Source organism: Sinohyriopsis cumingii, unplaced genomic scaffold, assembly GCF_028554795.1.
Source record: "Sinohyriopsis cumingii isolate HCF-2022 unplaced genomic scaffold, ASM2855479v2 utg002558l, whole genome shotgun sequence".
Taxonomy (NCBI): Eukaryota; Metazoa; Mollusca; class Bivalvia; order Unionida; family Unionidae; genus Sinohyriopsis; species Sinohyriopsis cumingii.
In genome coordinates, this window is record NW_028316244.1 from 70,292 (window position 1) to 87,584 (window position 17,293).

General features: G+C 34.3%; 1 protein-coding gene across 1 annotated transcript in view; it reads left to right on the forward strand.

Annotated features, from left to right (window-relative positions):
* LOC149770170 (uncharacterized) overlaps nucleotides 1-17,293 on the forward strand; it is a 58,868-nt gene that overhangs the window by 29,664 nt on the left and 11,911 nt on the right. The window contains exons 7-9 of the mRNA XM_089949292.1: nucleotides 2,088-4,345; nucleotides 6,501-6,699; nucleotides 11,905-12,009. Of these exons, the coding sequence (XP_089805418.1) occupies nucleotides 2,088-4,345; nucleotides 6,501-6,699; nucleotides 11,905-12,009 (2,562 nt within the window). The remainder of the gene's footprint in view (nucleotides 1-2,087; nucleotides 4,346-6,500; nucleotides 6,700-11,904; nucleotides 12,010-17,293) is intronic.

Below are 17,293 nucleotides of genomic sequence, written 5' to 3' on the forward strand. Positions count from 1 at the left end.
TTTATTTTAAAATGATTGGTTGTTGCCAAGGTCATGATGGGGCCTTGTCTTTTAAGATATAAACAATTTTTTTTATTTCTTAGAGTAAAAATGATTGGTTTTTTTGTGTGGGGTCACACTGGGTAAACGTGAGCTGTAACAAGTACTTGCTTCTATAAATTTGATGAAGATGATCACATGACCCTTGTTTATGTTTTAAAAAGCCCATATAACCCATCTTTTTGAGAATTAATTTCAGTAGAAGTTGGGCCGTTAAACTGTTCGTTTTATGTTGTGCTGTTTGGAGTTGTTTCAGATTACTTGGTTTGGAGTTATTTCAAATTACTTGGATTCAGAAGGATTAATTCTGGAAAATATGTGTGCTCATGTAATATTGTGGAACAAGGAAATTTTTTATAAAAATTTATTCAGCTATAAGAAACCAGAGTGATAATTCTTATTTCTACAAGAAACTTTAGACTTCAACACTACAGACTGTAGCATACGTTGTCTTCCATCTTGGAATCTTCATCGGGATTTGAACGTGAAATCAGTAGAACATTTTGTTATTAGGACTACTAAAATTTTATTCTCTGATTATTTTTGGATTTGATTCTATAAAACCGTAAGTTCATATTTTTTTCATTTGTACAGAATTTTACTGTTTATTTGAGCCTAAAAATGTGACATAAGATTTTATATTGATTCCTTGTACACATATTGATGTGGTAGCTGTAATTCCACTTGTCTTAATTTGATATATGAGATAAGTATAGGTAGAGAAAAATGATTAAAAGCATAAGGTAATGCTGAAAATGAAAGAAAGAATAATACAAATGTACTAGTAATTGAAATTACCCATTCCATTCCATCCTTCATTCAAGTATGACTTATTTTAATCTTCCTGAAAGCACATTTCTTTTTATTCGTGCATTTTATATAAAAAAGAACAGCACACCTGAAAAACACAGAAGTATTAACAACTAAACATTATGTATATACACTAATTAGAGCAGATGATTAAAGTTTGCACTTCTGATTTTCGAACAAAGCCGCTGTATCAAGATTGCACCCTCCAAATGTCATGGCATATACAAATTCTGGTCAAGTAAATATCCCCAAATTTCAGAATTAAAGAGGGAGGGGGGAGAGACGATCATCCGACCTTTGCATCATAGTATGGGAATACCTTCATGGGCACTCCAGATATTAGGTAATAATCTAGTTTGATAGATTCCCGCTGGCTCATTGACCTGGTTGACTCATTATCATAGAGGACAACTGATTCATACAGATTTGTTTCTCCAGGAACTTTCTGTTGGGTCTCTGCTCTTTGGGGTCATCCAGTGATTGACATTTCTTTTTTTTATAGGATGTACATTCTATATAAAAAATGGTTAATTAACATATAACATTGTTTTCCACATGTGTATACCTGACCACTGAACACTGGCAAATAGCACAGATCAGATTAAATAAGAAAATGTTTCAGAATTTTTAAGTAGGAAAAGGTTAATCTTGTTTATGTTCTGCAGATAATGGTGTCCAATTATATATGTTTGTTATATGTCAAGTTTCACAGAAAGGTTCAATTAAAAATGCTGTGAAATGAAATATTCTGTATTATTATGATTGTTTGTGCCTACATCCAAATATAGAGGACACCAAGTTATATGCACAATTTTTTCAGTGTGTTGTTTTTCTCATCATGTTTGAGTTTAAATATGACTCTCTCAGGTCATTGTCTTAAATATTCAGTGCATAAAAAATGTTAACGTGTATTTAATTTTTGGCATATATGTAACGCTTTTGGGACCCAAGATCTTGGCCAAGCACCTATGTAATTGTGCTTCAAAAGGCAAGCTAAATTGCCAGTATAGTTTATGAAAAACACTTAAAGAGATTGTTGCCTAGCAATCTAGGATTTTCTTAAAAACTAGAACAATTCTGTCTTGGTCAAGGTTACCAGTTTTCAGTGGTCTTTGTGTAACCTATGCTGTCTTCTAATAGTTCATGTACATTTTTCAGTTGCAGAAGTTTTAAGAAACACAAAACCTGCCAGTCATTTTGATATAGTGAAATGAACCTATTCGTTATTTACGTTTCAGTGAGTTGAATTCCATGTTTGAGGGAAATCTGCAGCATGATGCACAGGAGCTTTTACGCTGTCTACTTTGTTATCTCCAGGAAGCCGAGGGTGAAGTTTCAAAATACCAGGATCACATTAAATTGGTAGATAAAACCACAGATGGGAAACCTGTCAATCCCATTATGCAGCGCTTTCTAAAAGGCAATTTCAAAGCAGGAGGATCAGGCGAAACTGTAGAGTCAGCAAAAGACAGTTCTGACTGTTGCAAAAATGTACCAGGTGATGGACCTACTATTGACTCCGTGAAAATGAATCTGTTTCCAAAGACAGATATACTTGATCAGATAGACAAAATGGAGGCGATAAAATTGAATAATCCTACAATGCCACGGCATGGAGATACAGCCAGTGTTGTGGACTGGGCATCAGTGACAGCAAACGTTATTGACCAGACCTCAGCATCAGGTTTCCCAGAGCAGTTGCTGAGCTCAAATGGATCAGGTACAGCAGATTTCTCCACGTTGAATTCTGAAGAAAATGCGGCTTTTCCTGCTGTACTTAAAAATTTAAGCAAACAGAGGACTGTCATTGCACAGCCTGGCAGAGCTGTAGCTAGGAGAGGACGAGGAAGACCTAGAACTAGAAACTTGTCAACAAAAAACACTGATGTTGAAATGACAGTGAAAATGTTAAGTACTTCTGAGGGGGTCAGGAATAAACAGGATGACATGAATGAGAATGAGCTTGTCAATCCCGAAGCCATTCAGAAGAAACACAGTTCAGCAAGAAGCCATACTCATTTTCAGCCCAGCATCATAAGCATGCTCGAGCATAGCATGACGGGCCGGGGACGTAGACTTGGTCTTAGAGGGACAGTCAGGAAGCAGGAAAGTGTTTCTTTAATGAAAACTGAGGACCAGTCAAATCAGTTAGAAACCGAAAGCAGCAACCAAAGTTCTGTAAAGAGTAACCAATTTCATTCAAAAAGAAGAAACTGTGATATGGGCAATCAAGATAGCCAAGCCTGTGATGAAGCAGGCATCATAGATCAAGATGAAGTTGTTATCAATACAAAACGAACAAAATTGGAAAATCCATCCTCCACTAGAGCTGAAACATGCACCATTCCTACTGAAAAGAAGGCTGTTTACAAAGATTTGGAGGTGGAAGAGGAAGAGGTTGATTTAATACCTGAAGGTGATTTTTCACCTAGCAAAGAACAAATTGTCCAGTGTGTCAAGGAAAATAACCTCTCACCAAGTTCAGCATTGAAATATGCAGCTGACAGTTGCAAGGAATTTGTGAATTGCATTCGATCCTCACCAAGGAAACTTCTTTCTGCTATTTCCTCACTAGCAGGTAGCAACGATGGAGAGGCAAAATGTTCAAGTGATAAAAGCAAGGGTCAAAGTCATCCAGCAAAACTTTTAAAGGAAGCAAGGTCTCCTAAGAAATCTGAGCAAATAATCAGTGAAAAGTTTGAAGAGAAGAGTTTACTTTCTGAAATAAAAAGCCCCACTGGTGCTATCACACCCAGCAAAAGAGCAAGCAGTCCACAAAAATCTGCAAATACACCAAAACAACATTTAACAACTAAAATGTCGTCTACTTCTCCAGCTAAGGCCAAATTGAGGTCCCCAAATAAAAGAGAGAATTCCCCCGTTTCCCAGCTGATGTCTGAAGCATCAGTTGCATCATTAGACTACCGTATTCAGTCCCCAAGCAACTGCTGCAGTCATAGGAATCAAGAAACGTCATCTAAAGCATTACAGAAAATGTCAGAATCAAGAAGCTTGGAACAATCAAATCACACACCACAGAAACACCTGCAGCCATATATAAAGCTAGAGAAGATTGATCACCTCTGCAGCAATGTAGTCAAGACAAAGACAAAACATGTTGCTGAGAATCAGATTCTGAGACGAAGTGTGCGATATAGTAATAGCCCATACAAACGACATGTCAATGGGAAATCAGTGTGTAAAAGGGAGATTACTGAGTTAACATCTGATGAGGAATTGGATGATTTGGAAGATATATTTTCAATGAAACCAGAGTGTATCAGTCCAGGATCCCAGGCCAATAGTCCAGGTGTGAAATGTTTATGTATACCTACACCACAGAAGCTTCACAAGGACTTTGTGGAGAGACTTTTTCAAGGTACAATGAAACTCGAGACGAGGTGTTTGGAATGTGAAGCTGCGACAGAGAAGCGTGAAGAATTCCATGACATTAGTGTGCCAGTCAAACTGGAGGAATTAGACAGTGACACTGAAGGTATGTACAGTGTAAGCATTGTTTGGTACAGACATTCTTATTTACAATATTATCCAGAATCAACTCTGGATTCACTGTTAGTTGTATGTACCAATTTTCTTTGATTTTATATATTTTATGATTGCTGTAAACCACACATTTAAAGACATAATTAACCCTAATTCTTTTCTCAAATTGATTAATATAGCTACCATTAAAATGGTACTTTTGCTGTCTTGTAAAGATCAGTACAGATGAAAGTAAATGCAGTATGTTTCCTATATCTGATTTAATTCATATTTATTTTAATTTAATTGTTTGTTTTTTATTCTATTATAATGTAAATTTATTCACTAGAGATGATACTTTTTCAGAAATTTGTTTGACCTTGATTGTTAGTTTATGAACACCAGGTGTTGAGCTAAATTCTGACCTTAAATTCAAAATTAGTAAACAAAGTTTTATTTTATTTTAAAATGATTGCTTGTTTCCAAGGTCATGGTGCTTTTTTTCTTCTTTTTTTTGCTTAGAGAAAATTATTGGTCTAATCAAGGTCATATTCTGTGTACATGATATAAAAATGTTCACGTGACCTACCCCCTCTTCTGATTTCGCAACTTGGGGGAATTTTGAAACTGCATTTTATAATACAATATAACCTTTGTTTTAGAGAGAGATCTCTCAGTTTGGGGCTTTTCACTGATGTCAGGTTAGTTTGTTGTAGCCAGATTTTGAGCTATAATTTTCTTCAGATCAGTTGGATTTCAAAAGGATTAATTCTTTTTTCTCTGGAAATATTTTGAGGAGTGCTCACACAGAAATTTTGGAAAGACATTGCTTACAAATTTACTTTGGATTTCCAACACCAGAGTGCCATTAGTTGTATTTCTACAAGGAACTGTAGATATGCACAGTACTGACTACAGAATACGTCATTGTCATCCATCTTGGATTTTCCATCACGATTTGAACTTGAAATTATTAGAACATTTGTTACTAGGACTTTTGCAAAATAATTTGTGGATTATTCTTAGATTATTTTTTGATTGGATTCTTGAAACCAACAGTTCTTCTCTTTTTTTCATTTTTACAGAATATTTCCAGGAAAATAAATTATTTGTTAAATTTTAAAAAACTAATTGTTTTCGCTCTTTCTGTGTTACTGTTTATTCGAGCCTAAACACGTAGCAAATAACAATAGTTATATCCTGTGAATTCACTACTTTTTTTTATTGTACCCTAGCTAGTTTTTTGTATCGCATGGCCAAACCATGAATGTAATGACCCAACACAACAATCTTACCCTAGGATCAGTAAGATACATCCAAATTCTACCAATTTAAACATGACCGCCCCAATGAGAAATTTATACCCATGAAAATAAATGAATTAACAGTATTCATAAAATGTGTCGAATTATTCTTCAATTTCCAAGAACTTTAGGTTCATTATCATTAGTTAGTTTGTTTAGTTGTTTTAAGTTTTCCAAGACCGTGTATGATTTTTGGCTACAAAGCATTATAATTTCACCAGGCATGGAAGGATTATGATTCCACCAGGGTTGGAGGAATTTTATTGATAAAAATCTTTATTATATTGAACTCTTCCAACCATTAAACGTTGAAAGACAGATTTATGAAGGGAGATAACTAAACTTAGTTCTGACAGGGAGAGGAAATGTTTAGCTAGAGTGGTTACCTACCCTTGATATGGTTTGATAAAATCGGTCTGACACATCAAACAATAAATATTGAATTATATCCACAGAAAATGCTTGTCAAAGGTAAATTGCTTAAGTATATTTCTTAATATGCTTTTTGTATTTTGTCCATTCTTTAAAGAAATAAAGAGAAGAACAGGCTTTAATATTGATAATTAAGATTACATGAATTTAGAGGAATATTGTTCTTTGATTATCAGTATCTTTCAGATTATGTTATTCGTGCTGAATAATACAGCATTATATAAGTCCTCCCAGCCATCAGTATTCTCAATATTTTGATTTCTGATTAAATCTGAGTGTATCTTGCTAGTGATGCTAATTATTTTAGGGATTTTATTTTTAACTGTCATTGTTTGACTCTATTAATAGTTGCAATTTCACTTGTTGCTTATCTGGAGGATTTTCACACATTTTGATGAGTGACACTCTTTTGTTTATACAATAACTTTTTAGACCAAACGGATGGCAGTCCTCCTAGTCCCTGTATGACACAGTTGATCAAAGCGTCCATTAAAGTGGAGAAACTAGCTGGGGACAACAAGTATTATTGTGAGAGTTGTCTTCATAAAGTCGAGGCTCAGCGATCCATCCAGTACGAGATTCTGCCTGACATACTCACACTTCATCTTAAGAGATTCTCTGCTGGATCAGGGTAAGAGTACCTTTTTTTTTGGCTTGGTGACACATAGGAATCACTTTGTGGCTGTTGTTGTTAGCATCAAGATTTTTTGTTAAAGGTTTTGAAAAGGAGTGGGGGTGGACATACCTTAGCGCATTTTGTGGTCCCAAAATGTATGATGAAAATTAATTCTCAAAATTCATTGCCTTGCAAACATTGGATCTGAAGGTGCTATGATATTACCCACCAAAATTGAAAAAACAGTTTTGGGGATGAATTAGCTACAAATAATTACTATGCAGTACCTTGGAATTTCTTTGCAGCTATCAGATATAGAAACTTGTTGATCAGACATCTAGTGCATACTTGTATTTTCCATAGTGAAGATAAAGAAGAAATTTAATGCATAAAAACCAGAGAAAATATGTAAGATAGTGTTACTTAGAGAAATGCTTATTATTAGTTTATTCTGGCAAGTGTATGCACACACGTTTAGCTGTTGGGGATGAAATGGACATCATAGTCTTGGAACAATTTGTACAGCAATTTGTACAGCAATTTGGTCCACTGTACATGGAATGCTAAAAGCAATCAGTCACCAGTAATGTACAATATTAGGTGTACTAGAATAAAACTGTTTTTATTATTATTTTGAAATATCTAGTTGTCATTTTGTACCACAACTGTTTTTAGCATTTGTTTGAAAAAGATGCCCCAATTACTTATTGTCATGACTATTTACTATCTAGGTAAATGACACAAATAAAACAGGTGCTATTTTTAATTACTTGTAGTTATTTTGCATGGTAAAAATGACATTAAAATCTCTTGAAGATGTCATATTTTCTTGCCTGCAATTGATCTTTTTAATTAGCTTTGTTTCTAGTAGTTTCTCATCTGTACATACAATATACAATTTGATACCAGCATCCTGTTTAAGAAGCACACTCTTCCAGCAAACAAGGTTATTATTTTTTCTTGTTTCAATTTATTAGGTTATGTCATGTTGGCTTGTCTACTTTGTAATCATTGCGTTTAATTATGATGAGCCCTTACATTTAATATATTGTGATCCAAGTTTGTATGTTTGAGTGGCACTCATGCTAATGTGTATGTTTGAGTGGCATTCATGCTGATTTGTATGTATGAGTGGCATTTATGCTAATTTGTTTGAATGGCATTCATTCAGATGTGTATGTTGGAGTGGCATTAATGCTTATGTGTATGTTGGAGTGGTATTCATGCTGGTTTGTATGTGTTAGTGGCATTCATGCTAATGTGTATGTTGGAGTGGCATTCATGCTGGTTTGTATGTGTTAGTGGCATTCATGCTAATGTGTATGTTGGAGTGGCATTAATGCTTATGTGTATGTTGGAGTGGTATTCATGCTGGTTGGTATGTTTGAGTGGCATTCATGATTGTTTGAGTGGCATTCATGTTGGTTTGTATGTTTGAGTGGCATTCATTCTGATATGCATGTTTGAGTGGCATTCATGCTAATTTGTATTTTTGAATGACATTCATACTAGTTTCTATGTTTGAATGGCATTCATGCTAGTTTCTATGTTTGAATGACATTAATGGTAGTTTCTATGTTTGAATGACATTCGTGTTAGTTTCTATGTTTGAGTGGCATTCATGCTAGTTTCTATGTTTGAGTGGCATTCATGCTAGTTTCTATGTTTGAATGACATTAATGGTAGTTTCTATGTTTGAATGACAATAATGGTAGTTTCTATGTTTGAATGACATTCATGTTAGTTTCTCTTTGAATGACATTAATGGTAGTTTCTATGTTTGAATGACATTAATGGTAGTTTCTGTTTGAATGACATTAATGGTAGTTTCTATGTTTGAATGACATGGTAGTTTCTATGTTTGAATGACATTAATGGTAGTTTCTATGTTTGAATGACATTAATGGTAGTTTTTATGCTTGAATGACATTAGTGTTAGTTTCTATGTTTGAATGACATTAATGGTAGTTTCTATGTTTGAATGACATGGTAGTTTCTATGTTTGAATGACATTAATGGTAGTTTCTATGTTTGAATGACATTAATGTTAGTTTCTATGTTTGAATGACATTAATGGTAGTTTCTATGTTTGAATGACATTAATGTTAGTTTCTATTATTTGAATGACATTAATGGTAGTTTCTATGTTTAAATGACATTAATGTTAGTTTCTGTGTTTGAATGACATTAATGGTAGTTTGTATGTTTGAATGACATTAATGGTAGTTTCTATGTTTGAATGACATTAATGGTAGTTTCTATGTTTGGATGACATTAATGTTAGTTTCTATGTTTGAATGACATGGTAGTTTCTATGTTTGAATGACATTAATGGCAGTTTCTGTGTTTGAATGACATTAACGTTAGTTTCTATTTTTGAATGACATTAATGGTAGTTTCTATGTTTGAATGACATGGTAGTTTCTATGTTTGAGTGACAGTAATGGTAGTTTTTATGTTTGAATGACATTAATGGTAGTTTCTTTGTTTGAATGACATTAATGGTAGTTTCTATGTTTGAATGACATTAATGGTAGTTTCTATGTTTGAATGACATTAATGATAGTTTCTATGTTTGAATGACATTAATGGTAGTTTCTATGTTTGAATTACATGGTAGTTTCTATGTTTGAATGACATGGTAGTTTCTGTGTTTGAATGACATTAATGGTAGTTTCTATGTTTGAATGACAATAATGGTAGTTTTTATGTTTGAATGACATTAATGGTAGTTTCTATGTTTGAATGACATTAATGGTAGTTTCTATGTTTGAATGACATTAATGGTAGTTTCTATGTTTGAATGACATCAATGGTAGTTTCTATGTTTGAATGACATGGTAGTTTCTATGTTTGAATGACAATAATGGTAGTTTTTATGTTTGAATGACATTAATGGTAGTTTCTATGTTTGAATGACATTAATGGTAGTTTCTATGTTTGAATGACATTCATGTTAGTTTCTCTTTGAATGACATTAATGGTAGCTTCTATGTTTGAATGACATTAATGGTAGTTTCTGTGTTTGAATGACATTAATGGTAGTTTCTATGTTTGAATGACGTTAATGGTAGTTTCTGTTTGAATGACATTAACGGTAGTTTCTATGTTTGAATGACATTCCTGTTAGTTTCTGTGTTTGAATGACAATAATGGTAGTTTTCATGTTTGAATGACATTAATGGTAGTTTCTATGTTTGAATGACATTAATGGTAGTTTCTGTTTGAATGACATTAATGGTAGTTTCTATGTTTGAATGACATTCATGTTAGTTTCTATGTTTGAGTGACATTCATGCTAGTTTTTATGTTTGAATGACAATAATGGTAGTTTTTATGTTTGAATGACATTAATGGTAGTTTCTATGTTTGAATGACATTCATGCTAGTTTCTATGTTTGAATGACATTCATGCTAGTTTTTATGTTTGAATGACAATAATGGTAGTTTTTATGTTTGAATGACATTAATGGTAGTTTCTGTGTTTGAATGACATTAATGGTAGTTTCTATGTTTGAATGACATTCATGTTAGTTTCTCTTTGAATGACATTAATGGTAGCTTCTATGTTTGAATGACGTTAATGGTAGTTTCTGTTTGAATGACATTAACGGTAGTTTCTATGTTTGAATGACATTCCTGTTAGTTTCTGTGTTTGAATGACAATAATGGTAGTTTTCATGTTTGAATGACATTAATGGTAGTTTCTATGTTTGAATGACATTAATGGTAGTTTCTGTTTGAATGACATTAATGGTAGTTTCTATGTTTGAATGACATTCATGTTAGTTTCTATGTTTGAGTGACAATAATGGTAGTTTTTGTTTGAATGACATTAATGGTAGTTTCTATGTTTGAATGACATTCATGCTAGTTTCTATGTTTGAATGACAATAATGGTAGTTTTTATGTTTGAATGACATTAATGGTAGTTTCTATGTTTGAATGACATTAATGTTAGTTTCTCTTTGAATGACATTAATGGTAGTTTCTGTGTTTGAATGACATTAATGGTAGTTTCTATGTTTGAATGACATTAATGGTAGTTTCTGTGTTTGAATGACATTGATGCTAGTTTCTGTTTGAATGACATTCATGTTAGTTTCTATGTTTGAATGACATTAATGGTAGTTTCTATGTTTAAATGACATTAATGGTAGTTTCTATGTTTGAATGACATTAATGTTAGTTTCTATGTTTGAATGACATTAATGGTAGTTTCTATGTTTGAATGACATTCATGTTAGTTTCTATGTTTGAATTACATTCGTGCTATTGACTTTTTAAGTCACCATAATAAGGTGGAGTAGAGCTAATGAACTACCCACCGCATTAGCATTTGGACACTGTATGCTTTTACACACAACACTGCATTCATGTTTTGTTTTGACCTGGCAGAAGGAACAAATTTTATATGGTGTATAGATATATCAAGGCCATTAAACCAAGGTGTATTTATAAGCTATATGTAAGTTCTTTCCCTGTTCATGGAACAAAACTGTGTTTGTATTTATGTACCCCCACTATTGTGCTTTCTAAATATCTGTAGCTTTATTGTTTTCATGAAATTTAACAAATTGGGAATGTACAAGTTTGATTCCCTGCATCTAAAAATATTATCATGCTGATATCAGAGAAGACACCTTGTTAGTTTGAATCTGGATATGTGATGTGGAAATTTTTGGATTGAACAGCTGTTTTGAATGCCAGTATGTATATTTATATGGGTATGTAACATGTTGGAATAAAATTATTTTACTTGTGACAAAAAATTCAGAAGTTAAAATTCTAAACTGGTCACCCTCTGACAGTCTTCAAAATCAAAATGTGGCTTCATGAAATTACATGAATAATTTCTGTTTTAAGCTAAAAGCATTAAGAAAATGCTGTTTAATTGTTTGCATAATCTCATTTTGATTGTGAGACTGTTCCCATGTCAAATTTGCCATATTTACATGTGATTATTATGGATTGACAGTCTATAAATGACCAGATTGAAGCATGACTTTTGCAATCAACCTCTTTTAATGGCACACCATATATACTTGCTTTTAAGATGAATTCAGTGGCAAATTGCACAGACCCAGATCTTCCACTGCATAATGTAGAACTGCATCGGTGCAGTTTGTTAGGAATAATCAGTAGTGTGAATTCAGTAGTTGTACTTTTTTGAATATTTTGACATGAATTTTTATGTAACTGCTGTCTCTCTGATTTCAGGAGTTTTGGTTACATATCCAAAATCAATGACCACATCAACATTCCTATGTCACTACCATGCATTAAATCTCGATGTTCAACCTCTTGCAGACGAGTGGACCATAGGTACAGTATTATACAGTTTAATGGTTTTTGTAGCTCCTTCAGACATTATATCTTGCCGTATAGTCTTGTAGACAATTGAACCAATGGTACAGTATTATATCAGGCATGATGACCTTTTGTTTGGCTTGGTCCTTACCCACTTTCTAGCATGGTCAAGTTTCAGATATATCTTGCTGTCTAGACTTGTGGTCAGGTACAGTATTATGTCACAATTGATGGCTCTTTTGGTTCCTTACACATTTTCTAGTAAGGTAGTACTTAAAAGTATTGGATTCCATTTGAGAGTAAAGTCTGTCATTGTATCATAACCCATCATATTTCATGGGTATAGTCAAGGAATTGTATCAGTTTTGTTTAAAATCATTTCTTTAGTTCACTTGATTGTTGCTCTGATTGATAATTACCAGTACAGCACCCATCTGACTGTAAGGCTTTTTGTTGTAACACCATGGTTGATAATTACCGGTACAGCACTGTAAGGCTTTTTGTTATAACACAATGGTTGATAATTAACAGTACAGCACCCCTCTGACTGTAAAGATTTTTGTTGTAACACCATGGTTGATAATTACCAGTACAGCACTGTAAGACTCTTTGTTATAACACAGTGGTTGATAATTAACAGAACGGCACCCCTCTGACTGTAAAGCTGTTTGTTATAACACCATGATTGTTTTGAGAAAATGTGGCCATGGAGCACTTTTCATTAGGTGAAAGTGAAATTATATGCATCATGTACTTAAGTATATAGCAGTCTCACTATAAGACCCTATAAGAAAGGTCATAATGAGGGAGTACTGTCCTATTATTCCATTACAAGGTCATCTACTTTTGAGGCAATATACTTGTTGGCTACTGGGAACGGTACCATAATGATAGATTACTGTACTGTTACCCAGGCCTGTCACTTATCCTGATTTACAGACAGTTATGATTTCCTGTATTTTTTGTGTCCAAAATTCCAATTTTAAAAAGTGAAAAATGTTTAAAAAAGTACCTTTTGATTGTTGGTGGCTGGTGCAAATACAGCAAAAGTGATTCAAGAATTTCTCAAGGAATACATTAACATCATACCGTAAAAATGTATCATTTTTCCATTTTCATCTTTTTTGCTAATAGTATGCTTATTGAATAAACACTAATATCAGCATAAAAGATGTAAATGGAAAAATGATACATTTTCACAGTATGACTAAGTTACATTTTTATTTTACATAAATAGCAGCGTCAGTTCCTATATAAAGCTTTTGTAAATATATGGCTGCAAACTATGATACTGATTTTTTGTCTCCATAACTCACTTTTTTTAACTGTGGCATCCTGATTTTCATTCCATTCAAAGTGGCAGGCCTGTATTGGTCTTACTATACAGCAGTATAATCTGTGGTTCCCATTAACAGTGTTATAATGAGGGATTATTATTATCCCATTATACGGAGGTCTTTATATAAGGTGGTATTTTCTGTGACTGCAATGGACAGTATTATAATGAGGGAGTACTGTCATTGTACAGAAGCATTACCTTATTTTTCTGTTTTTATGCGCTGTTATGTCAGAGCTTTGTGTAGACTTACTATCAGTATGGGTCACTTTGATGGATCTCATGAAATGTTTTTTCACATTGGGGTACTCTGCTGTACAGAACTCTTTGTTGACAAAATCAGCAGATAATACACCATTGGTCAATATTTAGTTTATAACAGTTTACAACATCTGCTATTTATCAGATACTCTCTTTACTTGCTTATAAGTCAGGGCCATTAGCATAATGCACAAATCCAGATCTGCTGGCTCATAATGCACCAGCATATGTAGACCTATGCAGTTTGTTGGGAATAATCAGCAGAACAAACAATATAGATTTTGATCTGCCAACTTTATGCGACAGATCAGGGTCTGTGCTGTTTTCAGTTGAATCTGACTTACAAGTGAGTATATATGGTGTTTTACTTTTGCTTTACTTGTGCCATTTGAAGAAATTAATTGTGAATTCTGAGGAGTTGTATCCAAGCACAAGGTTATTAAATTCTTTTTATGTTTGTAATAAAAGGTGGTTGTTGTTAAATAAAAATGTACATGAAAGATCTCCAGAAAGACATGACAAGAGCGAAACCTTTTTATATATATAGGCTTTGTAAGATATGTAGTTTCAAACTGTGGAGTTGTGTCAGATATCTTCAGTTTGGTAATGTGAGAGGGATGTATTCTGAAATATTTGAGATAATTTGTTGCACTGGTGGGTAGTTGGTGCTGTGGGTAGAAAATATTCATGAAAAACAATTTAGTTGATTGGGTGTTTTGGTACACATTCTGATCATTTTTTCATTAAGTTTGCTCCTAATCCAATAATTCCCAGAGCTAATGGTTAGCAAACCAGACTTGTGAATAAAAGATTGTGGGTTTAGATAATTCCATTTGATCAGTCCAGGTTGAGTACTGTGGTGTGTCCCAAGGCAATTCACTTTACTCCAATTGACTTCATACTAGGTAACCTTCATGTGTTGCTGTGCTGTAAGACACCATGACAAACATAATTATGCATAATTTGACAGTGCTTTATCAATTAATCTGTTTGGTTAAGCTTTATGTCTAGGTCAGTTTGGTAGGGCCTTCATGTCACATTTATGCATGTGAATAGAAAGGACTGATGGAACATGTCTCATAAGTGTGCTTGAAATTGTGCTGAGAGCTAATGTTTCTGAACACTACCTCAGTCAATTTCAACATGTTATGCTCATCATTGTAGGTCATTGGGCAAAAACATTGTTACTCAATCCGGTCTTCCTTCAGATGCGTAAGACAATTTAGAAATAGACATCCTGTACAAGAAAGCTGGTCCCATTTAGCTCTTAACATGTTCTTTTACAAAACTTATAAAAATCTACATATTTTAAGGTTAGGAGCCTTGCATGGCTCATTGGTTCAAGATGCTTGCTTTGACACAGAACACATATCTCATCTCAGTTTTCGTGGGTTCAGGCCTTGGTTCAGCCAATGAGGATGTAAAAGAAGGCAGCCAGTAGCTTCCTGGGGATGGTGATTCTTCCCAGAAAATATATATTGGTTTAGATTATCTTGTGGCAAAAAAATGATATTAAAAACAGATATTTCTTTCCTCCTGATGTATTTTAAAGGGATATAACTTTTGCATATGCTGATGGAAAGTTTTGATAGGTCATCTGGTCATCTGCCTTTTATAAGCCCATTGAAAGTTGGCTGCAACATGTCATAGCATTGTCCTGTCAATCATTTCATCCAGTTACATATGTATGGTCCATAACTTTGCAAGCCATATAAAGATTTTATCGAAACTGTGCAGATAATGTATCATGATTATATATTAATTCGCATACTCTAAACAGGTCCCAAGCTCAAAGGTTAGACAGATCAAGGCAAATTCAGGTCCCTAGTTAAAAGGTTAAAGTCACATCAATGGACAACGAAACTTTCTGATCTTGTTCCTTATCTCGATTATTACACTGAAGATATTTCTATACAAAATCTTAACGTGCTTATAGTTCATGATTTGAAAGTATTTTATCTACCCTGTTGCAGTCCTTACCTTAAGGTTACAGCAAAGGAAAATTTGCCTTTGTGACCTGTTTTTTTTCTTGTCTTCACTGTTTCTTTTGAACCATTGAAGATATTTTCATGAAGTTTTACCAGATATCCATCCGGACCACACATTGTGTCATGTGTTAAAGTTGTGCCTTAAAGTCTAGGTAGCAGCAAAGGAAAATAACTATAACCTGTTCTCTTATCCAAGCACTAATTTTGGAACCACAGAAAATGTTTGTAATTAGCACACTATCAAGTCGTTGTATTGATCATTGTAGAGTTTTAAAAATAATCTTTTAAGCCATTGCAAGTTCTGTGTTTACACAGACATAAATCACAAGTCAGTGTATTGCATACCACAGCCAGTCTCTTCATAGTCAAGTTCAAATCAAGGAATAACTTAGAGACCTGTTTTTTTGTACAGGGTGTTACTTTGGACACGTGCAGTATACACTTATGGATGTTACCCACATATTCATAAAGGGTAGCATTGTGTCTTTTGCCACAAATGTCAAGGGAAAATTTAATTCATTTGGCTTTAACTTTGTACCTTTGAACACATTTTAACTCATCATGACCAGGCATCATGCACCAAAGCTATAGCCAATGCTTCACAGATCAGGGTTGGGGCCCCAGGTTACTGAGTGTCACAGATCAGGATTGGGGCCCAGGTTACTGTGTGTCACAGATCAGGGTTGGGGCCCAGGTTACTGAGTGTCACAGATCATGGTTGGGGCCCAGGTTACTGTCACAGATCATGGTTGGGGTCCAGGTTACCAAGTGTCAGATCATGGTTGGGGCCCAGGTTACCGAGTGTCACAGATCAGGGTTGGGGTCCAGGTTACCGAGTGACAGATCAGGGTCGGGGCCCCAGGTTACCGAGTGTCATGGATCAGGGTTGGGGCCCATGTTACCGAGTGTCATAGATCAGGGCTGGGGTCCCAGGTTACCAAGCAGTCTAAAGTGCTTGCGTTTATAAATCACTGATGTCTCACCTGTCGGTGTGGATTTGAGTCTTGGGCTCGGTTAATGCGAGTATGGGAGAATGTTTGCCAGTAGCTTCTTGAGGGTTGGTGGTTCTTGCCAGAATTTTCCATAGTTTTTCCTTCACCAAATATACTGGCTGCCATGTATGGCCTGTCATGTGCTGGAAAATGGTGTAAAACCAAATCTTCTACCCAACCAAATCAGTGATCAAGGTTAATGAATTAGGTGTGTGACTAATTAGACAAGTATCTAGTTCAGAGGTTAAAGATTGCAGCAGAATGTTGCAGAGCAGGATTAGGAAGCATTGTCAACGAATCTTATAATTCCATTGTTTGTTGCTGAAGTTATTTCCTTCTCTTTTGGATGGGATGCCATTTCTGTGCTGAGTTAGAAATTTGATAATTTGGTAAATTTATTAACATAAGCTACCATAACAAATGGGTGGCTACATTATGAAAAGTCTGCAAATTATTGGAAATATTTGAACAAATAGAGAAATACAGGCCAGATATAGTGTTTCAAACATTTGGCCACTTTTTAGAAAGACTATGAACGAAAGAGCTTTGCCCTAGGATTAAAATCTTGCCAGTATTAAAGGATTATCAGAGACATTTCGTACAATGACACAGATCGTTCAAAATAAACTTTTAAAATCTGTTGGACTTCAAAAAGAAACTATTGCAGTAAATAGCAAAATCTTTAAGAATGTTTCTTGTCTGCTATGGTACATTGGAAGTTT